Source organism: Malania oleifera, chromosome 2, assembly GCF_029873635.1.
Source record: "Malania oleifera isolate guangnan ecotype guangnan chromosome 2, ASM2987363v1, whole genome shotgun sequence".
Classification (NCBI taxonomy): domain Eukaryota; kingdom Viridiplantae; phylum Streptophyta; class Magnoliopsida; order Santalales; family Ximeniaceae; genus Malania; species Malania oleifera.
Genome location: NC_080418.1, coordinates 104,893,291 through 104,921,179, shown reverse-complemented (window position 1 = coordinate 104,921,179; position 27,889 = coordinate 104,893,291). Strand labels below are relative to the sequence as shown.

Below are 27,889 nucleotides of genomic sequence, written 5' to 3'. Positions count from 1 at the left end.
GTTTGTTGAAAGGAGTGATATACAGCGCAACACCAAGAATACCAGTCCATACTAAATAACCAAAATACAGAGGAAGTATGGGATTAGGGAACTTGGACATATGCACTTCACCAGACTACTAAAAAGAAGACAGTCATAATGTACCAAAAAAACAAATCTCAAAAGCCATGAAGTCCGAGGTCTACTTTACATCCAAATATCAAACAAAAAAGAAAGATCAAAAGTGAGGACTCAATTGACCAATGACGGAAGGTTGATCTCGCAAAGAAAAAGAAGAATGAATAACATGAAAAGTTATCAGGAACTATCCATGGAAATATCACCGCTACTTGGGTTTGTTGGATTCGCACCAAATTGGCTTTCTGATACATTATTTCGTGTCTGGCCAGCCCCAAATGTGAACTCGTTGGAAGGAATATCTAAAGGACGAGCAAAAATGGAGGTGGCACCAATATTGCTGAAAGCAGGAGCCAATGCCACATCGGTGGTCCTAGCAAAGCCAAAGCTGAAAGTTGGCATGCCTGAAGGCTGGAAGATTGGTAGGGCGGGGCCGCCGCCCTCAACAGGTCCAAATATCTTCTGCTCATATTCCTGCAACTGCTGGTAGACAGCTACATTTCATGGACAGAAAAATGAAATGTAAGATGGAAGAATTGTCTCTTCAAGCAAGAGCTATACATGATAATGACAGCCAGCACTCAACCATAAGAGGCCCAAATACTATGCACAGATAACCCCTTATGTTATTTCATGTTTCTTCAAACAAAACTATGAAAAAATAGCAAGACAAAGAATAAAAACCAGATTGCACAAGATCATGTCATTTTTTTTCCCTCCCCATTCCAATAATGTACCCAAAACGTTCAGTCATGCCTTTATCCAATAAAATAGATTTACTTGAAAAATGACCATCTTCTCTATGTTAAGACATCAAGATTTCATAAAAATTCTCAAAAAGATCAGAAGTAACTAATTACAAGCTGACTTAAAACTGAAATCAAGCATCAAAGGCTCCAAAATCATGCACGTCAATCTTCATTTAGTTAGATCAAATCAGTTAGACTGCCACACTTAAAACTCAAATCTAAAAGTAAATTCGGTTCAAAAACCTCTAGTGGGAATACTACACAACATTTAAACATATCATAATTCCCAACAGTGTCATGCTAGTTCCTTGCCATCTCATAAATTTTTGAGTGGCCAAGGTAGTAACAATAAAGCAGCAAAGCTCTATTGAATGTTCCACAAATTTTGTTCACAAATAAAGGAGGCAATGGAAGACTGAGACAAAATAATTTATCTTGACAAGGAAATATATAATGATTTTTGGTAATATTCCAACTTTCCTTTCAGCAATTTGAAGGGAAAAACATTAATAATGTGGGTTCTTTTCATAATAATATATATGTTTAATGGTTCTGGTTGTCAATGGACCAGGCCATAACTTCCGAAAGCGGGTTAAAGCATAGAAAATCAATTGAGTGACTTCAGCATACAGAAGACCTGGTTGCAGGTAGAGCCAAACAAGCCCTGTAAACATTTAACATTGAAGCACTTCATAGTTATGTCATGAAAAGATAGATATCTTCCCTTGCCACACAACAACCTGACAGCAAATGTGAATCATCAAATTTGAAGTGTAAGCTTATGTGTAAATCTTGATTTTGTGAAACTCAAACAAAACCAGAAAAAAAATAAAAATAGAACAGCAATAAAATATAAATTGTTAAAAAAAAAAAAGGAAAAATAGTTTCATTGTGATCAGACAAATGCATGCAGATGTTTGCCAAGCTGTGAGGGCTGTACTCAGTTTCATTCGGTTCGATTTTTCTTAAAACCAACTATCAAACCGATATGATCAGCTTTCAGAATTCTTAGACCAAAACTGAACTGATAACCATCAGCTATTAAAAAGATAAACTGCCGGTCTAACAAATCAGCTCAGTTATTTTTCGCTTTTTTGAAATCTTTAAACTGTAATTAAAATATGTATCCACTAAGCCCATGAAATTTGAACTGTTGGCCTGCATAGAAATATATCTTTACAGGTCTACTAAGAGAAGCCTAGGCCAAGGGCCGTGTCTGGTGCAGTGTGAAGGTGTTGGAGGCTTGGAGCTTACTTATAAGAGGGGGAAGGAGGGGAGCTGCCTTCCTTGTCTGCTATAGGGAAAGTGGGGGGAAAATTGGGAGGGTGGGGGCATTGGGAGATGTTGAGTTTGAGGAGCTGCTTCAGCTCCATAAAATGCAAAAACTCCCCTCCCTTTCACTGAATTCTGACTAGTGTAAATTATAGACATATCAGAACTTTAAAAAATATAAAAATTAAAATTAGAATTAACAATTGCTCTGAAGTCTAAAGGTCAACAGTATAAGTAAGGATGCAAAAAAAATGAAAATTAATATTAATATTTCAGTACAGTGTTTATTAGAAACCCAAAACCAGACCGAAACTATTTTTTAGAAAGTCAAAAACAAAAACCAAAAACTCAAACCAAATAACCGAACTGAAATATGAAACGGTTCCATTTTAGTCCGGTTTTTAGTTTTTGGGTAATTTTTACACACCCCTAACTGTGATTACTTTAATTCTACAAGTATAAAATGGAAATTAAATTACATTAGCTAAACCAATATCTTTCCCTCCAAATCATCTCTTGGCTTATTTAAAATGGCTTCATGACGACATTGCTAATTCCAATCCCCATTCCCCATAAGACAAATTAACTTCTTAAACTAATATTATATGGTTTCATAAAATTATTACCCTATTATGAATACATGATGGTAAATACAAATGTTCAAACCTTGAGTTAAGTCAACAGATGGTCTCCGCTCTTTCACCCACTGATAGCTCTGTGCAAGCCTCCAACCTTTGCATTTCATCAAGAAAGCTATTACAATCGCCGGTGACCTGTAGAAAAGAAAATAATTATAATCCTTACAAACAAGACACTTAGGCATCCATTTGGATCAAGGATTTTACATAGGAAAAGGAAAGAAAAGGAAAATAAAGAGAAAACTCATTTTCTCTTATATTTTCCTTCTCTATTAAATACTATCAAAAATGAAAGTTTGTTTTAATATGACTAAAAATTAGGAAAAACTAAATATCAAAGATATGCAAAATCAAAATTTTGTTTATAAATTTGGTATATTTTTTTATTCTATTTTCCTTGATAACCAAACATTAAAATTAGGATTCCTTGATATTTTCCTTTTCCTTCCCTCACATTTTCCAAGTTCCAAACGGAGCCTTAATAATCAGCACAAAGAACAAATCAATTGTAATTCTTGCAAACAAGCATTACAAATAAAAAAGCATCTCCCAAGATATGCTGCAATCCTATACCAATAATCACTGGTCCATAGCTTCATCACTGATCGCCAATGTCAGAAGCTGCTCAAGCAAAGGCTGCCAGCTCTTTCACCATAGTTGATAAAAAGATTGCCTATTTGCAGCATATCTAGTAGTGGTGTATCATATGCATGTACCAGTGTGTAAGTGTGCATCTGCCATGAACTTTGACAATAAAATTTAAATGTAGAACAGTTGAAACCTCACCTATTTTTCCCCGACATGCAGTGTACAAGAACACGAGCCTTGTCTTTTTCACATTGCTCTGCCATACTAACATATGTTGAATTAAACTCTAATAGCAACTCAGGCAATCAAAATTCACAATATGCAAACATAAATTTCAATCAAACAAAAAATGAAAAAGGCAATTAATATAGAAGCAATATCAGCTATTTGATGTAGCATCGATAAGCAAAGGGAAGAGAAAAGTGAAAGAAAGAAGAAGATACATGGGATAACACTTAGGGCCCATTTAGTTTTGGAAAACAATTTTCATTTTCATTTTCCATCTTCGTTTTCTAAAAAAAAAAAATTACAAAAAAGTTAGCTAAGGGGTCATTTGGTATCACTGTCAAAAATTAAAGAAACGAAAACCAAAAACCAAAAATAAAAAACTAAAAACTAGAAACCAACAACCTGCTTGGTTAACATTTAAAAAACTAATACAAATTAAAAACTTAACTAAAAAATGGTCATGTTCATCTTTAAGTCAAATAATGTCATAAAAATATAATTAAATAATAAATTTATATTTAATACACATTAAAAATTTACTATAATAAAATAAAATTTATTACAATTATTTTACTAAATTGTTCTACTTTCAAAAGTTACTTTACAATAAAAAATTTATTGGACATGACAATTGAAAAATAATAAAAGTATTTTGCAATTGACTTTATTATTATTTTTTGAAATTTATGTATATTTTCATTTTAATTATATTTAAATTCATATGATCATTTAATTTTGATTTTAATTTAAAATATATAAAATGTATAATTTAATCCAAAAAAACTGTTTCTGGATATTAAAATTTTTGAGAACAGATTTCCAAAAACAACTAAAAACCATAAAATCTGGTTTTTAATTTTTTGGCAAACAGCTGAAAACCGACAACAGAAAACAACATTAACAAACATGTTTTTATAATATTCTATACAGAAACACAAACAGAAAACAAAAAACAGCAACAATACCAAGCAGGCCCTAATTTTTCAGTTTTACAACATTTATATGAAATAAATGAACAACAATAAAAAGTTTCGGCACTATTTGCTAGTGAAAATAGTTATATTTTCCATTTCTAATTTTTCAAAAACTAAAAAAAAATGCCACCTTGTTTTTCAATTTTCTAAATTTATATAGCGAAAGGCCATGGGGAGATACTGTCTATGATCCATGGATCTCAACTCTTACTTTGTATATGGGAGCATGGAATTCAGCTCTTGTACTTTAATTTGTGTGGTTTATGTATTGACTATGTTCCAAATCCACACAAATCCAAATTCAAGCCTCAAAATTCATGAACCCAAATACTACCTTCTATAATTTTTTGTAAAATTGAAAAACAAGTTCTCCTCTTTGTAATTATTTTAAAATCAAAAAAATAAAAAATGAAAATTTTTCATGCACAATTAAACAAACTCTTTATTTTATACCTTTTTAATATGAATCTTGAAAAACTAAAAAATAAGCTTGGAAAACTAAAAAATAGTAAAGGGAAAATTTTTGCCACACTCTAACTAATAGGAACGGTTAAAATATAAGAAAATTACAAACAAAACCCCTAACACATATTCATCTACAAACAAGCCCCATATAGACATAAGACTAATAATTAAACTAAACACACTTGGATTTAGGGCCCAACAAGGATTTGTCCCAATTCTTTGGAATCAATCTCCAAATAGGGTCAAAGTGATCCATCCAACAGCCAGCTTCCCTTATCAAACTGTGCTCTCTCCACAATTGAACCAATCTTAATTGGACACAAGCAGAAATCATGGACCTTCAAGTTGATTGTTCACTAGAGCAATCTTTAGGATGCGGCTCAACCTTCAAAGTCAACTTCTTCACACAGCTTCTTCAAAAACTACATTTGCACAACTAACAGTATCAATAATCAATATACAAAGCTACTTGTTTAATAACACCCAAGTCTGGAAAGTGTTGGTCAGTGTCCAAGCCTTATTTCATTCAACCTTGTGGGAAGAGAGGAAGTCAAAGTACCATACAATCTCTCATCTAAGTCACTTAGAACTTCTGTCTCAACTTAAATTAGCTAGATTGCATCATTGTTTTCTTTTTCTGCAATTGGCATTAGGTTGTTAGGACATTGGGCAGATCGATGCCCAAATCCCTGGCCCTTGAACAACTTAATCGGGCTGGACCTTAGAAACTGGCTTGGAGTAATCTACAGTCTTATGAGGTATCAAATTGAACAATTTTACCCAATTGTTTGATTGCCCCACACAACGCCACCAGTCGTTGTCTCAAACCAAAGGTTGATGTAGCTTGAGGAGGATTTTGTCATTTATCCTCTATGACCTGACTACTAGCCAAAACTCCCATAACCAACTATAATGAGGCAACATGCAGCAAGCATGAATGCAACAGCTGGCTTCAACCCTAACCTGTACAAAGCAGTCATCACATCTTTCCATTCCATATCTACACCACAACCAAATAATAAAATCAACTAGAGTAATCTGCTATTGTCATTTCTTCTTATTTCAAATCAAAAATTGTAATGAAAACATTGTGGGTAGTGCTACAAACTGTTCATGCATGGCTAGCTTCAACTCATCACATTTTTTTATCTCACCATATATTCTCCTTCTAAAGTTCTCATTGTTCAATCCACCAAATTCAAGTAATTTCTTCTGATTTTGATAACTAAATACAACTTTCGTGCTTCATTCATGTCAGGCCACCAAAAATAGTTTCCAAAGAAAACAGCCAATCATCATATTCATCAGGGGAGAGATCACATTAAAATCTGAAATTTCCCAATCTAATTCCCCTTTTCAAATGATCAATTCAGCCTTCATGCAGCTCAAAAGTGTTGGGAACATCAGCAGTTGTGCGAGTCTACTTAAAATAATAGTAACAATCTCTCCAAAGCATTTTTTTCATATTTTGCATTTTACGAGATAACAATTCCCACTTTGCAGACAACTTAACATTAGTCATCATGTTGCTGATTTTTTTTTTTCTAACTACAGCCATATCATACCTTTTTTCTCTATTTTTTTTAATGAGCTTAGATTCAAGAAGAAATTAAATAAATGTAACACTTAATGCACAAGGCTATCACGCTATCGAGGGTCTAGGAAGAGCAAGATGTGCGCAATCTTATCCCTACACATGGAGAGACTGTTTCCGAGATTTGAATGTGTGATCTTCAGGTTCAGAGTCTCGAGATGAGTTATCATGGAGAAAAGGATGAACATTTGAGAAAAAAGGAATCAAATTCTCTGGAAGACTGAAATTTCAGACCATTTTTCAAAAAATAAAGTGGAAAGATGAATAAAAATGAAATTGGAACCTAGGTCCAAGTCGCGCAAACCAATTCAGGGGCTATTTGCTGTATGGAGCAAAATGTTGATGGGCTAGGTTTGAGGATGTAGCTGATGACATGGTAGTGGGAGGCAGCTTACTCATCAGATAATGTGATGCAAAGATGTGGCAGTGTGGTTGAGTTTAATAAATTTTGTATGGTAACTCGAGCACCATATAAATAGTGAAAGGAGGGAGTTGAAAGAGAGTCTATAATGACACCCATGTCCAAAACTCAAACTCAATTCTAGCTTCATTACACCAGCACCAATTTTATAAAGCTAGTACATAGAGAGACCGCATAAGGAAACCCCACCCAAACTCAAATACTCATTCATTCAACTCTTTGCTTCATTGGCTCTAATTTATAAAGCTTCTATATATATATATATATAAGAAAAGACTTACTGACCAAGGAATTCTTGAGCACCAAGTAAATCAGGAGCCCAAGTTCTAACAATATACTTGTAAGACTTCTAGAACACAACTACATTACAACTGTTACAACCCAAATTCAGAACTTGACTGCCATGAGCCACAGCTATGAGCCAGTGGGAGCAACACAGAAGCCAACTAAATGCTCCTGGACACAACTCAATTAAATTAACAATTTATTGACTAATATTTTATTAATTACTAACGATACCCTATACCACAAGGATTCCCTTGTTGTTGGTGAATCCGCAACTTTAGACCTCAGCTTCCAAAGAGGATAATTTTTATCCAGTCAATTTATAGATGCACCATCATAACCATGGCCAGGACCTTTTCCAAGCTCAGAAAGTGCTAGCATTTCCTACTTTATTATCTTCAATCACATAATTCCGCCAAATCCTCTCATATTACCCTTATCATCTAGTGTCATAAAGCATCCCATAGTTATACTCATTTCCACCTAATATATTTGTTCAGCTAGTAATCTTTCCAATAGGCAAGCTACATTATCTCTCCTAGTCAGCAATGTAGTAGTTAAAGGAACAAGGTGCACTGAGGCACAAAGGGTAACTGGAGCCTAGGCATGAGGCAAGAGGCAAAAGCATGTGCCTAACAAAGGTGAGGCGCACATTTATTAAAATTGTCCCTATATAATGCCTTCTTGATTCTAAACATATTAGCACCAATATTTGGATTCAAAATATCAAATTATTCAATAGTATAACATAAATGAATACTACAATATAAATTTCCAATAATATGCTACTTTAAGACTGTCAGTTGACTCAGTTCCGCAAAATATAAGCAGACACAAGAAGCCCGCCGGGGGGGGGGGGGGGGTGAGCAGCAAAAACAGCAGCAGTGCAGCTCTGACTGAGATGCCAGAAGTTCCAGATAAAAGAAGCCAAAATGCAAAGAAAAAGAAATGCTTCTAGAGAGGAAAAAAAAAAAAAAGCAAGTCAATTTCCAATAAAACAGAAAGAGAGGAAAGGGGGGAGGAAACAAAAGAACATCAAAAAAGGGGGCCCAGAGCAGTTAAGAAAAAGAAGACTGAGGAGCAGCAGAGCAGAATTTTAGGAAACAGGGGCAGAAATTCCAAAAATAAAAAATAAAAAAGCGGGGTCACGGCTCTGAATGAGAGCAACGCAGCAGGCCAAATAGAAGTAGAAGAAAATAAGAAAGGAGTCTCAGAGCAGCTGAGCAGACATGTTAGGAAAAAGTAGCAGAATTTTCATAAAAATATTAAAAACAAAAAGAAAAAAGAAAAGGGGGTCACAGAGGCTCTAACTGATAGCACAAAGCAGCAGAACACTGATTTTGGTCGATCAAGAAGTAGAAGAAAGAAGAGAAAAGAGGAGAGACCTGGTCAATTAAGATGAAGAAAATACTGTGAGTTGACCTTCAATTAAAGCTTGGGTTAACCTTGGGAATCTAGGATGGGCCTTTGACCAAAGCTCAACCCGTATCATAAGATGCTGAGAATTTTTTTTAGGCAAAAGACGGTGACTCCCCTGAGGTTTGGCAAAAAGACACAAACCTCCCTTGAGGTTCCAAAAATTCCAGGGACCTCCCCTAAGTTTCAAGAATTACAAGGACCTACCCTGAGGTTTTCCAAAAAATACACAAACTTTCCGTTATAGTCTGCAAAAAGATAAGTCTTTTAGGAGAGGTTTGTGTCTTTTTGACAAACCTCAGGAAGGTTTGTGGCATTTTTCAAACCTCAAAGAAGGTCAAAGGAACTTTTAAAACCTCCGCGAGGGGGGGGGTCCCTGTCTGCTTTGCCAAACCTCAAAGGAGGTCAGTTTCTTTTGCCCTTTTCTTTTTTTATCGATAGATTGCTATCTTTTGAAAGAGTTGAAAGATATTAGATGCAAGATAAAGTAACATATTATACTGTTTTTTTACCTTTTTTAAACAATCACACGCACAAATCAAATGGATGAGATTAAAATAGAAGTGGGGGGAAAAAAACAAACAAAGTATTAGGTAAACATGCATGAGGGCCACATCAGTGTTCCTTTTGCCTCAATGCATCTCTTAAAGGTTGCCTCGTCTCAACCCCCGTGCCTCATCGCCTCAATGTGCCTTGCACTTAGGCATCTTTGACTACTATGGTGAGCATGCTTAATAACTATCCCTTTTATCCACCGATCTTTCATCATTCCAATTTATCATGCAAAGCCTCTCGCCCCAGGTATAACTACTTTTTCTTGAACGGCAAAATTACAATGCTCCAATGAACTTGAAACAGGAATTAGTTTTAGGGCAAAAAACACTTACCTCCCTTGAGGTTTGGCAAAAAGACAATGACCTCCCTTGAGGCTTCAAAAATTCTAGGGACCTCCCTTGAGGTTTCGAGATTTCCAATGACCTCCCTTAAAGTTTGCCAAAAAGATACAAGCATCCCCATGTATTTTGCAAAAAGACAATTTTTCCGAGGGAAGGTATACGTCTTTTTGGCAAACCTTAGGGGAGATATGTGGCATTTTTGAAACCTCAAGGGAGGTTTGTGACATTTTTGAAACATCAAAAAAGGTCTCTGTCTTTTGTCAAACCTAGGGGAGATGAGTGTCTTTTGCCCTTAGTTTTAAATACAAACATTTTGCACTATGTCAGCCCCTCTTCCCCTGCCCCAAGCCAACTATTGATCTGAGACTCAGTAGTAATTAAAGAAAAATTAGGAGACATTTTTGGAGCAAGCCAAAGTTAGTTGAGTTACAAAATAAGGGATGTTAGTGGGTTTTGTGATTTTAACCCCTTGAAGTAAGTTATTTGTACATGAACCTGTAAATTCCAAAGTAGGCAATGTATTTTTAATTTCCCTTAACTTTAATGCACTATGAAAGTTGTTATTGATAAAAAATGTGGAAAGGAAATCGACCCAAACCTTTTTCTTGATAATAAAAGAAGATATATTAAGAGAGGAAAAGGAGATTAAAGGACAATAAATCCTCAAAAAGAAAGGACGTAACTAACAATGCAAATAAGAAGCCCCCTTTTAAGCCCTTGCCTTCAGACACTTCAAATTTGCTAATTCACAGTCCCTAACTCCATTTACTTATACCATCATCCAAGCTAACTCCATCACCTCCAAGAGCAGAAAACCACAAACCCATCTCACCCGTCTCATCCATCAATTGTTGAGCTTCTAGGTCCTTCCTATCAACCTCAACAACTGGAGTGGCCAAAATCCCTTCCTTGCTCAGCTGCTCCATACCAAAATCATCCTTATCAATTATAAAAGCACCCTCTAAACCTTCCAACAGAGAAGACAGCACATACAATAAATCCCCAAGTAAATCAAACAAATCATAATCATAGTCATTAGCCACACTGTTCCCAAATCTCATCCAAAAGCAAACATCCACGCCCGCAATTTCACAAATATTAACAAAATCATTGTCCAACATATCGCCCCATCTCTCCTTCTGCCTACCCTTGCTACTCCGCACATCTGTTTCCCCTCCTGAATACACTGTGAATTCACTACACTACATACAAGAAGTCCTTTCAGTATTGTTTCTTTCATTTTTCCGGTTGTTCCAGCAGAATTATCTCGCTCATTCACATGACAGACACAAACCTTTTCAAAATTCCTTCCCTTACCATGAGAATTATCCCCCTCATCAGCAGCAAACCTCCAAATATCATCTGTACCACCTTCCTGAACCTTAGTGCAGGCCCCTCCCTCCGCTAAAGCCAAGGGCAGCTTCATGATCAAGCTCTCATCCTGGCAGCAACCTTCTCAAACATAAAGCATAGGTGCATTAGCTGAGTTTCCCAAGATGAACCGAGTTACTACTGTCCCTGGTCAGAATCAACTCAAACTTCCCATTAAAAATGTTTGAGAAACGACAAAAAAAGTTCTTTAATTATGCAGTAAGGTGGAGCAAATGAAGACAGGAACAAAAACTTCAATTCTTGTCCCTCTGCTTGATACCGATGTGCAAACCTCAAATAGAATTATTTTCAAAAACTAACTTCTTCCAATGATTCATGTATTAAACCTATGTTTTGAATGAACAGAGAAAAAAGCACATAAAAATCCAACCGTTAGTCTTGAATTGGTATAATGAAGTGGTTATTGTAGCTTAGGAGAACATTGTTGATGTTGGTGTGATGCCATAAGTAATATGGATAAAGCATTCAGCACAGGTGATATAAAAAGCTACATACCTTTGAATGAATTTTGTTGCTATATTTCCAACTCATTTGATCTTAATGAGTGAAACAGCCAAAAAGGGCTGCTAAAACTGCCACAGCTCCTTGAAAGGCAGGTAGCCTTACTCACAGCCACCAGGAATACGGCTGGCATTATGTTGAATAAAGCCATAGTGGATCCTCAAGCATGAGTCATGCTTCTGCATGGCATTTTCGGACATAGCACAAAATTTATGTTTCTGTAGGAAAGCATGGCACGAGCACTAGGCCAAAATAAAAATAAAAAATAGATAGTCAAATGTCTCAAATCTCCATATTTGCAGGAAGCACTGATGGTGATGGGTAAAGGGCATGGTTTTAAATAACGGCCGTTACGTAGCGTAACGGCCGATACGTAACAGAAATCGGAAGCCCCGAAACCGATACGGGCCGATAATGCGGTTCGGAAAAAATTCACGGCCGTAACGGCCGTTACGGAGGCGTAACGGCACGTAACGGCCGATTCTCCAACGTTACACTTCGTAACGTCCGTTACGGACCGTTACATGGCCGACAGTCGCAGATTCGCTGAAGGATTTCTGCTGCAGGCAGCAGGCAGCAGCGCTGCTTTCCCCCTCCCCAGTCCCCACACTCATCTGCCATTCAAAGGGTAAAATGGAAAGTTACAAACTGACCTTGAAAATTTGTTGGCGCCTGGCGGAAGCAATAAGAAGGCTTCGAAGCCTGAGAGTGAGCACACCGAGGCTACCGAGCAGATCTACTCATCTTGCAGTTCCAGCAACTTGGCGAGTCACCAGCGACGGCGAAAGGTCTGCAGCAGCTCCGCCAGTCGTCGCAGTCGGCACCTTCCTCCGCCAGTCGTCGCAGTCGCCACCAGCCAGCCTCTCGTTTTAAGCTTCGGAGGCTCGGAGCTTGGCGTCATCTCTGCTTTGTGCTTCGCAGTTCTCAGCCTTCGCTCCTTCGAGCTCCTTCGAGTTCCCTCGAATCCCTCCCCTCTCTCGGTCTGAGTCGACTACCAGGCCCAGTGTATGAGACACTCTAACACTAACACTCAACACCCACAGCACTTTTCATTATGTTTTTTTTTTTTTTAAATTATATTTTGTTGTTCACAGCACTTTTCATTCTGTTTTTTTTTTTAATTATATTTTGTTGTTCCCACAGCACTTTTCATTATGTTTTTTTTTTTTTAAATTATATTTTGTTGTTCCCACAGCACTTTTCATTCTGTTTTTTTTTTAAATTATATTTTGTTGTAAAATAGGTTTGTTAAATTGAATTAAAAAAAAAAGTAATTTAATAGAGTAAAAAATTAGAAATCATTAATAATTATGTAAAATAAAATTTTCTTAATTTATAAATATTTTAATTGTATTATATTTTTTGAAAGATAATTATGAAAATTAATTCCATGACATAGCAAGCAATTATTAATAGTAAACAATTAATATTTTTTAAGGTTAGTAAATAATTAATATTTACCAATAATAATTGAAGCCTTTTTTATAATAATATTTGAATATCAATAATCCACTACTGCATTCACCATCTAAACAAAGCATTAAAATAATGTATGTACACAAGACATCCATGTGATGGCATTTTATATTATCTAGGCTTAATTGAGCTATATTTTTCACCATTCTTAAAGAATTCTAAGGAATACTCTGCACAATTATTATAATATTTAGTCTTAGGATTTGCCAAATTCTAAGGAATACTCTGCACAATTATTATAATATTTAGTCTTAGGATTTGCCAAACTTATAGAAATAAAATTAATTCATGGCACCAATTGGCTAACATACTATTTATGTCAGCTGGACAAAGTGGTTATTTTGATAAAGAAGATATCATATTCACTCCCATCTATTGAAAAAATATTGAATAATGTTCATATTATAAAATAAAAAAAAATTAAATAACATCTGTCACCCATTTTATGTTACATGTGTATCTACTTGCCATTTCTTGAGTAGGGTGCCCTGTTTATTAATATTTTTTAAGTTTTAATACATCATTTTGACCTTAAATTTAAAATTAGGTAAAATAAATGTTTACATCTATTTTTTGTTTTTAGTTATCAAATAAAGTAAAATTTGATAACTTAATAATAAAAAAATTAACCTAATAGTTAATACATTAATAAATCTGATTTTTACTAATTACTACTGGAATTTATAGAAAAATTTAATTTTAATCCATATACTGAGAAAATGCTTAAAAAATTAAATAGTCAATTTGTAATGTATGGATCTCTATTTGTGATGCTATGATGTATATGAAAGTAGAGCAAAAATCTTTTTCACCTGTTAATTTCTTATAGTTATAAATGAAAATAAAATCAAGCTATGAAAAATAATGAAAATATCTTTTTAAAGATAAAGGAATATATTTTTTTTGTAATAAAATATCTAATATTTTATAATTTTGTTTATTTAAATATAAAAATAATAAACATTACTTATTATTTTTAATCAAATATTATACTTTATTTTTACGTAATAAGTATTTAAAATTAGGACTATTTAGTACTTATTATTTAATATTTACTAAATTACTAATTATATTATTCCTGTCATTGTAGAAAGGTTGTAACTTTGTATTTTCTTTATATTTTGTGTAGAGATCATCAAATTAAGTCTATCAATATGTCACGTGATAGAGGAAATGAAAACTTACCTAGTGAGGATATTGGATGGCATTTTGGTACTGCGGTAGACGGTAATAGACATGTTATTATGTGTAAGTTATGTGGGAAGATAATCAAAGGGGGCATTACACGCTTGAAACAACACTTGGCACATAAAAAGGGTCAAGTAGCTGGATGCTCAAATGTGACCACACAAGTAAGAGAACAAATGATGAAACATCTACAACAGTATGCTGAGAAGAAAAGAGATAAACAAAAAAGGCAAGAAGAAGCAGAAGCCCAAATTATAGGAGATTTTGAGAATTTGAGCGATGAAGAAGACTTAGAAGAAGAAAGTATGAGATTTGCTCGACAAGAAAGCATGCGATCACAACAACAATGGGAAGAAAGACAAAGATTTCGAGCAAGAACAACTGGAAGGGGTAATATTTATGAAGAGGGAGGTGGCTCTGGCAGTGGTGCTACCAGTGGTTTCAATAGAGCAGGAGCTCGATCTTATAGTGGTCGAGAAGCTGGAGGTAGTGGACGACAATGGATCAATCCTGATGCCCCTGAAGCTAGACTAAAGGCAATGGATCCTATTTTAGAAAGAAGCAAGAGTGCGAAACAACCAAAACTCAACACAAAGTTACTGAAAGGTTTAAGAAGTAAATTAGGAAAAGCGGTTGGAAAATTCCTAATTTATAATCGGATTCCAGCGAATGTAGCTGACTCTCCATTTATGCAACCTATGCTTGATATTGCTGCAGAGGTTGGAAAGGGGGTGAAGGGTCCATCACCCTATGAGATACCTGAAATTTATTTGGAGCAAGAGTATCAAGAAATGAAAAATTATATAGCTTCTTTTGCTGGAATTTGGAAGGAAAGAGGTGTAACACTTATGTGTGATGGTTGGTCAGGACCAACTAGAAAACACATTATAAACTTTTTAGTTTATTGCGATAGAGGCACCGTGTTTCACAAATCAGTTGATGCCTCTGATGTGCCAAGCAGAACAGCTGAATATTATTTCAGGTAATTTTCTAATTTTAATTGTATATGCAAATAGTATTATGGACTTGCATGTTTTTAATTAAATAGTAGTAATTATTGAATCTATAATTTCATTTCAGATTAATGGATGAGGTGGTTGAAGAAATTGGAGAGGAGAATGTTGTTCAAGTAGTGACTGATAATGAAGCTGCAATGAAGGCAGGAGGAAAATTATTGATGCAGAAGAGGCCCAATCTCTATTGGACAGCATGTGCAGCTCATTGCATAGACCTTATTCTTGAAGATATTGGTAAGAAAAGTAACGTGAAGAAGGTCTTAGAAGATGCAAGAACAATAACCTCATTTATTTACAACCACACATGGACAGTGAATTTCATGAAGAAATTCACAAATAATAGAGAGTTACTTCGCCCTGCCATCACTCGATTTGCCACAAATTTCATTGCTTTGGAGACTATTGTCAGGCATAAACAAGCACTAAGGGAAATGTTTACATCTGATGCTTGGAAAAACTCAAGATTTGGAATGGCAAAATCAGGCCCAGCATATGATTCGAAGAAAATTATCTTAGGCAAAGAGTTTTGGCAAAAGGCCTCTGATATAATTAAAGTGCAAGAACCCTTGGTGAAAGTTCTTAAATTGGTTGATGGTGATGAAAAACCAACCATGGGCTTCATATACGAGGCAATTGATAGGGCGAAGTTGGCCATTCAAAAAGATTGCCGGTTTTACAAAGATTATTGGAAAATTATTGACAACCGGTGGAGTTTTCAGTTGCACCAAGATTTGCACGCTGCTAGTAAGTGTAAATCAAATACAATTTCTTATTATTTTAACTTTTAAATTATGCATAGTTGCATTAGAAAACTATTGATTAATATGTTTCTAAATTTAATTGTAGGGTATTTTTTGAACCCACAATTTCTTTATGGTGCCCCACCCTCTCCTGAAGTTGCTAGAGAAGTCATGGATGGAGTTAAAAAAGTGATAACCAAGTTGGTACCCGATATAGATACTCAAATTCGGGCTATAAATCAAGTAAGTATTGGTTCCATTAAATTGAATAATGAATTGTTCTAGTATTCTGTAATACTTTCAAGAATAATTATTAATACATCTAATTAATTAATTTTATTTCACAATCATCCTTTTTTAGTTGTTGCTATATCGAGATAGGCAGGAGACTTTTGGAACCCCATTGGCTCAAAGGGCAGTGAAACAAACAAATCCTGGTAAATATGACTATATAGCTAAATAATGGAAAATTACTCTATTTTCTCTCTTTGTGTTCAAATTTGACTTTTGAAATACGCTATACTAATATAAAACTCTTTTTAATTATTAATGCAGCTGAATGGTGGATTCATTATGGCTTGTGTGCTCCTGAACTCCAAAGAATAGCAATTAGAGTTCTTAGCCAGACCACATCAGCTTCGAACTGTGAGCGTAATTGGAGCACCTTTAGCCTCATCCATACGAAAACAAGAAATAGATTAAAGTACATGAGACTACAAAAACTTGTTTTCGTACATTACAACATGAGGTTAAAGTTAAGACGTACAATGAGAAGAAGCCAACGAGAAATTGAAGAGGGTTTCAATCCTATCAATTTGGACTACATTTTCGAAGAAGATGATCCTTTAAGTCAATGGTTAGAGGAGAGAGAGACACCACTACTCGACGGTCAGGACAATTCAAATTGGTTAAATGAAGAGGTTGGTGGTACTACAGAAGGAGGTGATCAACCACCAATAAACGCGCATGATGATTCAAGTTCAAGCCCTAAACGTACACAAAGTGATGACAATCTTGGTTTGAGCCCACCAAGTGATGATGATGGTAATAGTGGTGCTGGAGCTGGGGTTGGGGGGGGTGGCAGTGGTGGTGGTGGAGGCGGCGGTGTAGAATATAATTATGGATATGATACAGGGACATCATTTGGAAGGGATATATATCCTTCTGATCCTTATGGACTACATGACATACCTGAAAATTATGACTTGGGTATTCCTCCAGGGAACCAATCTTCACAACCCAGGAGAAGGAGTGCTCGTGGTGACCCTAACGATTCTACTGAAGATTCATATGGTGTGGTTCGTAGTTTTGGCGACTTTGGTTTAGATGGTTCATCATCACAATCATATGGATCTCATCCAGCATATCCACATTATGCATCTCGTGACTCACATTTTTATCCCAATGGATCAGGAATCTCAGGATCTAGTGAGTCTTCTTCTACACACTTCCCAGAGCCAGCCCCTGCCCCAACTTATAGACATTATTCAGGAGAATTTTCATCACCAGTACATTTTCAAGAGCAACAACAAAATGACGTAAACTTGGGTTCATTCAACTATGTATTTCCACAAGGATGGGGAGATAATTTCCCATCCCAATCCCAAGATACAGATGCAAATTATGAAGACCCTCCACGTCATTCTTTTTGGTGGTGACATGTGTTATGTTACAAATTTGTAATATTGTATTCATGTATTTTCAACTATTTATTGATATTTGATATTAATCACTTTTTAAATTCATGTATGTGTAATGTGTATATTGAGTATTAAGTCTATTGAGTATTGATTCATTTTTAGTAACTTTATGACTTTAATTAATTGATTCTTACATTTCTACATCTTTTTACTCATTAAAGTAATGTAAACTATAAAAAAAATATGCTTTTTTTTGTAAACAGCGCACTAAAATTAATATAAAAATCATAATGCCTATTAAAAAGCATTTGTAGGTTGAAAAAAAGCCTTCAAAATTCATTAAAAATCATGTATTAATGGATTTCATGCTTATTTTTTAATTTTGGCATGGTTGTGCATGCGTGAAAAAAATTCACGACCGTTACGCCCGCTTCCCGTTACGTAACACCCGCGTCTCCCGCGACCCGCGACACCTGCGACGGTTTCGCGACGTTACCCGCGACCGCGATTTCGAACCATGGTAAAGGGCCTTGGCATTGTATATAACATTGGGAACAAGAGGTTGCTGTATGCACCTATTACGAGCCACCAAAATGCAGTTGTGGGTGGTTTTCTGGCATCTTTGGGCAGGGATTTTGGGCCAATGTGGCCCCTATAAAGAGTTCATGCGCAAGTGCCGCCCAGGTTGACTCCAAAAAACTCTAAGCTGGTGATATTGAAAAGCTAAAAATTATGTAAAGCTAGATGGCCTGAATATATAGAAAGAAGTCAGGGGATTTTGGCTTACACAAGAATACACTGGTTGATAATGGTTGAGGGAGACCACTGGCACTTACAAGAAATTAAAACATCAGAGAAGTGGTTGGTTTGGCAACTTAATAGAAACAATCCTATTGAAGATGACCATGAAGGTGAGAGAACTTATTTTGAAACAGAAAATGGCTACGGGAATCTTTTGTCATGTACTCAATATGCATATACCCAAGCTTGATGCCATTTCCAGTAAAATCCTTGATGCATTTCCCAGTAAAATCCTTGATGCTTGACGGCTGATACAAGAAAAACATGCGCATAAGTGCATTGAGAGTAGCAAAGACACTTTTTCTCTGGTATGATAGATAGTTACCCCTGGATATGAAAACAGACCACAGGGCAGTCAGGCTTACACAAGAAAACTCTAGTTCCCAATTTTAGTAAGGCACTAATGGCACTTTCCAGAAGCACCAACATCAAATGAATGGGATGCCCAGCAAGTTAACAAATTATTTCAATATAATATAATCCTGAACTTGAAGGGGAGATGGTTAAGCTGACCTTTTGACACATGACTCTATTACAAAATGCTTTAAAATAAAATCCTAGAAGCAACAAAGACTTAATTAGTAATGCTTTAGGGCATGCTAGCCCCAGGAAATTTGTGTCTCTGTTCCTAGTCTTTTCTTTCTGCTAACCCAATCTAAAATGCGCAACAGTAAGAGGGTCTGGTTTTGCAAGGATCCTTGGGTGGGAGAGGGTTCATTTGAGTCGTCAGTTCCTTGCTGGTAAAAGCTATCCTCCCTCCATAATGCATTTATTAGTGCCTTCTTTCTTCTGAGGGGGCTTTCACTCATGAGATTCCATTTCTTTAGGAATCTCAACAAAAAAGAGTTGTTGAATTCACCACTTTGCTCAATACATCAAATCATTTTGTTTCATCTAGGAGGGCTGATGAGAGAGTGTGGGTAGGTGATTCGTCTGGAACTTTTTCTTCCAAATCCTTTTTTTTCTTCACCTCCTCAAATCTCCCACATCCAAATTGATTAATTGAAGCCACATCATTTGGAAGGCTAGATACCCATTCAAGATTTGAACCTTCATTTGGGCAGTGACTTTAAATATGATTAACATGCATGATTTGCTTCAGATGAGAAGGCCTTAGATGACTCTCATGCCTGACGTGTGCCATGTGCCACAAGTGGAGAGAAACGAATGCTCACCTTTTCCTTACTGCAGGGCTGCTACCCATCTCTGGAATGCCCCTTTCTGTTGCTTTTCTGAAGCTTGGGTGCCTCCTCGAGCTGTAGGTGAATTTTTGCTCAAGTTACCGAGGTTTTGGTAAGAGCAGGAAGGGAGAAGTGCTTTGGTATAGTGCCGTGTAACCAGTGTTTGCTATTCTGTGTGTGCTATGGGTCAAAAGAAATGCAAGCACATTCAAATGACTGCACAACTTACCCAGTTTTGTTGTGGTTAAAGCAAAGCTGTTTTTTTTCAATCCTCTATGTGGGTCCACTCTTTGGGTTTTTTAGGAGTTTGCTGCTGCCCAAATCCTGTTAGGGGTTGGTGGACCGCACTTCTGTAATTACTTTCATACATTTTTGGATTTATTTCACTCTCTTCCTAGTAGGACCTCTTGTCCTGCCTTCTTTGTACCTTCTGGTTTCAGTGTTAATACAATTCTTTTTCTTATCAAAAGAAAATAATGCTTTAGGGGGCGTTTGGTTGACAAAATCAAAATTATTCCCTTGGAATGACATTCCCGGGAATCTCTTTCCTAGGAATGGGATGCTTGCCTCATGTTTTCTTGGTTCACATTACAAGATTCCAAAGAGTATACATAGGATATGCCATGTCAATGTTTGCTTCAAGATGAAAACCCTACCAAACATTTCAAAAAGATGACCATTATACCCTTGACTGTATAAATAATATATGAAGAATCATTATATTTCAATGCGAAAAACCTATTAAGAATATCTACCTAATTAATTTATGCCCTTAAATATTCAGTCATCATAAATTAAAAAGAAAAAAATTCAACACTTAATAATCCAATGAATCAAAATAATTGTGGGCAACATAGTGTCAAAATTTCAACCATTATGTTATATTGTCATAAGATAATAATAATAATATTACTTTCATTTATTTCCATTTTTTAATAGTGTGTAATAATTTATAATGCCATAATAGGGGCATTCACGTCTAACCGACCAAAATAATGAGGGCAATATGGTCTCAAAAATAGGATTTCCCAAGAAAATGGGATTCACATGAAACATACCCAAGGTGGAGGACAGGAATGGGACTCCCACGTTCTGTGGAATCCTTCACTCCCAAGGAATGTGAGATTACCACCATGTCTGATTCTAGCCCCAAAACAAGCATGGGAATACAATGTCATGGGCATTGCACTACCAGGAATGTTGAAAGACACAGCAAACCAAATGCCTCCTTAAGCTTTTGAGGAATTTTGAGTAATATGGAGCAAGGGGGAGACGGATCCATTCCTCCCTTGGCCAAAATATCTAAAGTTCTCCATCAGTGGTCCTCCATCAATATGTCTCCAGATGCAATATCAAAATAAAAGCTAAAAAGGCCCAAGAACAATTGGATAGGATGCATTTGCATTTGCTAGATCTTATCAAGACGAAGGAGGTCAAAGAGAGTTGGATAATCTAAAGAGCACTAACGGTTACAATGGGAAGGGGTTAAAGAATGGATTCTTAAATAAGTTGACATAGTTAGTGTACGTGTTTTATCACAATTTGTTTTTGTTAGTCTAGAGAACTAGTTGCCCTCCTTTAGTAAGTATTCCTCTCTTTCACAAAATAAAATCACTTTTGCTATCCATAAATAAATAAACAAATAAAACCATAAAAGCTTGGTACAAAATCCAATGGGAAGAAATATGAAGTTTTTTCCTAATTCGTGTTTGTTTTTTTGTTCTTTCATTTGTTAATCTAGCTTGCTTATTCTCATTCTCATTCTCTCTTAATAAAATTTCCTTCTGTTATAAATAAAAAATTAAAAGCTTCAAAGTTAGATCCAAGTAAAAACAGTCCAAATAACTAAAAAGACATGTACAATCATTTACACCAAGTCACTGACTCGAGAAGAATGCGAACCAACAAGTACTAGTTTGTAGCATGGAATATGAAACATACCTAAAAAATGAATTGCATCATCAAAAGGTAAGTTTTTGTCATCTTGGAGGCAATGATAAGTGAAAGAATTCTTGTAGAGATTCTGGCAAGCAGGTACAGTCTGCTTACAACAAAATAAGCAATGTAAACATGTGTAAGATGTCTTAATTCTGGATCAAGTTGTTACTTCTTTAAAATGAGCGAAAAAGAAGAATTCATTTCAATAAAGATAATCAAAATTGCGAGCTGTTATTTTTGCACCAAAAATATAAAACATAGTCAAGTCAACCCAAGGGACTGGTGGAAAAATTAACAAATACTAAGAATACTGACTATTGATAAGAGAAACTGTAGTAGAATTAACACATCACAAAAAAACTAATGCAAAGATTCACAGTAAACCATGAAAGTTGCAAAAACATTCTTAATCATTCAAATTTAAGTAAAATTGTGCAAATTTTGTAATGCAACAAATGCAGCTGATCAAGTGTTTGTTTTGTCAGCGATACTATAGACAAATTATTCTGTCCAGTGGACTTACCATGGCTTACAATTAGTAATAAATGATAAATACCAAGTTCGATGCAAGTCCGCTCTGGAGTTTCTCGTATAGGTTTTCACTGGCCATCGTCTTCCGGTGCAAAATTTCTAGATCTCCTTGTTTGATTGAGCGGACATTAGATAGTTTTCCTCCGCATTTCACTTTAGTGCTTCATAATCCAGAGAAATGTGGGCTTGAATAACACGTTTAATCCTTCTTGCTACCACCCAAGTAATTATATTTAGAGAAGCTGCAGAATTTTTAATGAGGCGCAAACCTTAGTAGATGTTGTCGTTTGGAGGTGTTAATCTTGCATGGGTATATGGGTTTGGCACACTTATTCTTTTATGGTTACAAACCTTGTGTGTGTGGACTTAGATATCATGACGTAGGAAAAGTATTAGAATTAAAATAAAATAGAGAGAGAAGTAAGAAAAGAATCAGAAGAAGAAGAATAAGCAGCAGGACAGAACAAGGATTCAGAAATAGACGGGGAAAGAAACAGAATCAGGGGCAGAACAGAACAGAGATGGGAGAAGAAGAGAACCTGCTAGAGAGAGAGAGAGAGAGGGGGGGGGGGGAGAGGGACACCGCACAGAAATTCTGATTTCAAATGATTAACTGTACAATAACTTACATGTCCAGCACTTATACCCACTATTACTAACATATTTACAAAATAATCCCAACTAAACGTATAATTGCAAAATATCCTGAAAGTACTTGCAATACACAAATAAACGCAAAGTAACTAAACTTCTAAAATATCTAAATTTACTAACTTAAAACAAAATCCTTGATCTCTAAATCTTCAAACAAAATATGGTCACTGAAAATAATTTGCAAGTGATCCACCATCATCTTGGATTTGAATTTGTGATTCAAAGCAAACACAACATAGAATTGCATTGAGTTTTGTTTAAATATACACAAATCCAAATCCAAGACTCGAAATTCATGCTTCCAAACACAACTGGAAAATTTTTATGGTTCCCCAAAATCCATATTTTTCGAGACTGGACCTAATTATTTGTATAGGCATTCCATGTTGTTCTTCATTTTCTGACTTCTTTTCGTGGGTTGGAGGTGGGTGTATGTTGCTAGTCCTCAATGTTATTTACATGTTTCACATATCATTGCTATGATGTAACTGAAGAAAGGTGGTTTGGCTGACCTAAAGTTGTTGGATTTGTCTGGAAAAAGGGCTCATCATCTCATGTCAACTCGAATTTTCTGTTTTCTGCTTCCCATGTTTGACTATTTTTCCCAATGGTCTTGAGTCTTGACACAAGAGAGTGCTCAACTAGTTCAAGTGAATTTTGGCTACTGGAAGATGACTTAATCATGCAAAACAACTAAGTTCTTGAAGTTGGGGACCAGCATGTTCTGGGCCAATTTTGAGCCCATTTTCATAAAGGTTCTAGAGTCTAAAAAAATGTACATCAACTATGAAAATAGTTGAAGAAGTGCTCTTTCAGTAGATTAAATTACACATTAATTGGAGTTGTCTACTAGAAGTTGTGGTTGCTTCAATTTTAGTGTGCAGTCCGCCAGTTTAAGCTTTTTGTATGTCTGTTTGTATTCCCTATGTAAAAAAGCACGTAAAGCTCTTCGCTTGACTCTTTATTTTGCCAAAGTCAATTATATTTAGCTGGAAAATGTGAAGTGTCATTCCTAAGCTTGGAGGGTTGTTCCAAGTCTATAAAAGCATCCGAGGACATGTATTAGTGGATTAGAGGGTGATTTTGAACAAAAATTGGAGGCTTTGGCCCTGCGTTGTTTCTCTTCAGTTCTATATCATTTGCGAGTGATAAACTTCATCTTTAAATTTTGTATCTATAAAGCTATGAGTTATATGTATGTTTAGAGTAGTGAGTTCACCTGCATCTATATCTCTTTGGTGGATCCCAATTGAGTGTGTTTGTGTGTAGGTGAGATTTGCTAGATCCTCATTCCTAGCATCCAGACATCAGAATTTGTGCCTACGATGAATGTCTTTTATCATACAATTTATTCACTGGTATATAACTCTCCGTGTGTGTGTGTATGTGTGTGGGAATGTGTGTGGGTGTGTGTGTGTACCTATGGTGTATTCATATCTACAATAAAATAGTGCAGAGATTCATCTTTCTCCAATCTAGTTGCTCTGACAATACATACAAACAAATCTATAATTGTATAAGGACAAAAAATAATACATGCATAGAACTACAACACATGCATACATATTTTTTAATAACAAAAGAAGATGATTTCATTAAAGGAAGAATGTACTACATACATACAGATGTAAAACTGTAAATAAGGATAAAACTATGTACATCAACAGGAATACTAGAGGTTTAAAATATGTGGATGCATCTTGTGAATATATTAACATTGTTCAAGATCAAATATTTCAACATTAAACAAAGCACTTGATGTCATTGGAAATATTGATGTTGCAATATTTATCAGCGCTTGTAGATATTAGAGCAAGCCCAGACCAGTTCCATGGAGTTCTTCAAGATTTCTTCCCATCAACATTGCCACCACACATCTCTGCATATTTTAAACCTAATATTACTTGACGTAGGTAATTTTCACCGTTACTTGAAAACACATTCCACTCTGAGCTATATTTCCGACCCAACATTCCCAAGTCTTTAAATCCAAAAACGTAAATAAATTTTTTTAAAAAAAATATCAACAGGGATAATGACTTGATATTCATCAGAAAACGGATAACGAACAATATGGAATAAAAGAGAAGTTACAATAAACAAACATCACTATCTGCTACAAGGATGCCAGCAAAAACTAGCAAATGATACTGATAGTCTGATACACTAAAGCAGCAACAGCAAACAATTAAACATTCAAACGCGAAGGAATATATAAAAGCTCACATTCAGGACGCGAGAGATCCCTTGAGTCTTTAGAAGCTCAGAGCGCGAAGCGTTGTCGTAGCTACCCAAATAGAGAAACTCCGGCAAGATCTCGGAAGGAAAAGCACTGAGCTGAAGCGAAGCTTTCTCCGACGAACCCGGGACTCGGTGGCCACAGACCCCACAAACTTCCCCTTCCTCGTACTTGTGGTAGTGCCCACAAACCCCACAAGGGTTTTCTCTCTCCCTTTTCCTCATACTCTTTAAGTCGATTGAAGAGATTCGTTCACAGAACAAAGCTTGGGAAATTTGTTTATTGGTTGACGATCAGGCCAATATGAAAGGGCAAATCCCTTGAATTGGGATTGAATTGGAACGGAAAGAGCGTCTCTATTTTTGTTCCTAGGGCTTTAAGAGGAAACAATTTATTTTTTTTTTTTTTTTTTTTGGAAAGCTCACAATCGCTTGCAGGATCAGAAGATCAGAAAGTCCTGCGCAGAGGAATGGCAATCCTTCAGATGCGGAGCGAGTAAATTGCTCTAGGAATGAGATTGTGAATGAAAAATGGAGCTCCAATTGATCATACTGGAGAAATCGTGCGAGGTGTGGAGGAGCAGTGTTGGAGAATCGACTGCAACCCCATGCGAGAGGGGGCTAGGGTTTGCGGGCCGGGGGGGAAACGGTGAAACCGTCAGCTAGCAGTTAGCCAGTTACCAGTGACTGGGAGACGGGACTGACGGTGGACTGGAAGAATCGGCCTGGTCTAGTACCACTGTGTTGGACTTGGGCCAAATCAAGCGCAAGCCCAACGTCAAACAGTAGAAAACAAGGCCCATTCCACTAGCTCTTTGTGATCTAGTTGGGCTGGATGGGCCAGTAGCAAGTTGTGGATTTTAATGATACAAAGATCGTAAAAGACAAATTAAAATATTAAACTTGTTATGAAAATTATAAAAATTAATGTTGGTCACCCTTTTATTTTTCACCACCATAAATTATACCCATTTATTTTCCTATCCATATTATCCTATAAAAGGGTTGTTGTGTCAGGCAGCCCACTTGTGTCAAACACCAATACTACAACTATGGTTATTGAATATATAAGAAACTAAAGTAATGCAGAAACTAATAATAAAATAGTAAAAAGTAAAAGATAAGAAATTAACGAGGTTCGGTATAGAATTATTACCTACGTCCTCGAGCGCCGACGATCAATTCACTACTTCTTGATAAAGTACAATTTTGAGGTGTGTTTTACAAATAGAGAGTTGAACTCTTTATATAATTTCAACTTCAAGTCCAAAAAATACTTCTCTCCACTGTGGGACAAATAATACAAAAAATTTAAAACAATTTTTTATACCAATGTGGGACAAAAAACAATAAGGGTCATCTCTCCTTCTCATTTTAATATATACACAAAAAACTTGTAGTGTGCAAACAAATAGAAAGGATAAGAGAAGAGTGATAAAAAGAAATAGATATTTTGTATAATGTCAGTTCCAAATCATTTTATAATTTTTCCCAAAATAGTGAAGTTTTTTTATCTCATCTACCCATAGAGTAGGTATAGTTGAATCTCGTAAAATTTATATCTCGTCTCTATTTAATTCATGCATTTTTTATAATACGTTATCAATGCAATGCTCTACCCATTTGAAATATTTCTTTAAATCCTATTTAGTTTATTTCTTATAAGTTTTACTCCACAAGAGTATAATATTTTCTAGAAGATAATATGTCTTTTAAAGTTTAAAAAGTACCAATTTTCATAAGAGATAGTAAGATAGTCTTCCTGAAAATGTTATATATTTAAATCTGCTACCTATATATTTAATCTCCCCCCTATATATTTAATCTCCAGAAGGGATATGCCTCCTGAAGAGGTTATGTATCTAGTCTCTATAAGAGATGGTAAATATTTATCTCCTGAATATGATACATTTTTAACTTTCCGAAGATATGTTAAAATCGAACTCTGAAAATGTGAAACGTTTATTCTCTAAATAAGATAATACATTTAACCTCCGAAAGAGGTAGTAAATTATTATTCATTTTCATATTGTAATTCAAATCATACTCCTGAAAAATACAAATTGAGAAGGAAAAAATAACATTGCTCAAGTAACATATTTAAGTACCCCGAAATGGTGGAAGTAATACTATATTTATTATTATTTTAGTTTTATTTCAGTTTTTACATTTTATTTTTCTAAATTACCTTATTATTGTTAATTTATTTAGATGTCATGCCTAAGTAAAGTTGAATTTGTTCCCTTTATTATCAGTTATAAATTTTTAATGTTGATATTCATTTAAATGCAATGAACTTGGGAAACATTATTTTAGATGAAAATATTGCATCCTTGTAAGATCACGCAAAAGTTATGATCTTTCTCTGTCATCATTTAGATGAAGAATTAAAGGTTGAATACCTCACTATGAAAGACTCACTTATCTTATGGAAAAATTTAAAAGATAGATTTAACCATCAAAAGACTGTGATTTTACCAAATGCTCAACATAAATGGTTGCACCTCAAGTTGCAAAATTTTAAAATAGTCAGTTAATATAACTCAGCTCTGCATAAGATTAGCTTGAAACTAAAATTATGTAGTAAAAAATATTATTGATAAAGACATGCTTAAAAAGACATTTACTACTTTTCATCTCACTAATGTGTTCTTGCAGCAGTAATATAGGGAGAGGAAATTTATTAAATTTTATGAACTTATATCATGTCTTCTTTTTGCTGATCAAAATAACAAGTTTTTGATGAAAAATCACCAAACTTGTCCAACTAGTTCAACCTCATTTCCTAAAATGAATATGAATGCATCTCGTGGTCGAAAACGAGATCGCAAGCATGGGTGTGGTCGTGGTCGAAATAATCACTAGCATCGACGTGAGACTGTAATCCCCCAGAAGAGGGATGACCCCCAAAAGCGGGATAATGATCAGGATCAACGACCCAGACATCATG

At 35.5% G+C, this 27,889-nt stretch overlaps 1 protein-coding gene across 1 annotated transcript; it reads right to left on the bottom strand.

The window, feature by feature from the left end:
* Position 1: 1 nt before the first annotated feature.
* Positions 2-25,701, bottom strand: LOC131149177 (protein-tyrosine-phosphatase IBR5). The gene is made up of 5 exons (XM_058099359.1): positions 24,928-25,701; positions 21,520-21,619; positions 3,563-3,620; positions 2,805-2,911; positions 2-611 (listed from the first exon to the last, which is right to left on the bottom strand). Exons 1-5 carry the CDS (start codon positions 25,162-25,164, stop codon positions 298-300), a joined length of 816 nt encoding a protein of 271 aa, XP_057955342.1. The 5' UTR covers positions 25,165-25,701; the 3' UTR covers positions 2-297.
* Positions 25,702-27,889: the final 2,188 nt, after the last annotated feature.

What these genes read in the sequence shown, in the direction of transcription:
- LOC131149177 (XM_058099359.1), bottom strand. Translation starts at nt 25,164, where the DNA reads ATGAGGAAAAGGGAGAGAGAAAACCCTTGTGGGGTTTGTGGGCACTAC. An exon ending in TGATGCAATTCATTTTTTAG is followed by an intron (nt 3,621 to 21,519) that starts GTATGTTTCATA and finishes TTAGTATGGCAG; the next exon opens with AGCAATGTGAAAAAGACAAG. An exon ending in ATCTGTTGACTTAACTCAAG is followed by an intron (nt 612 to 2,804) that starts GTTTGAACATTT and finishes CATGAAATGTAG; the next exon opens with CTGTCTACCAGCAGTTGCAG.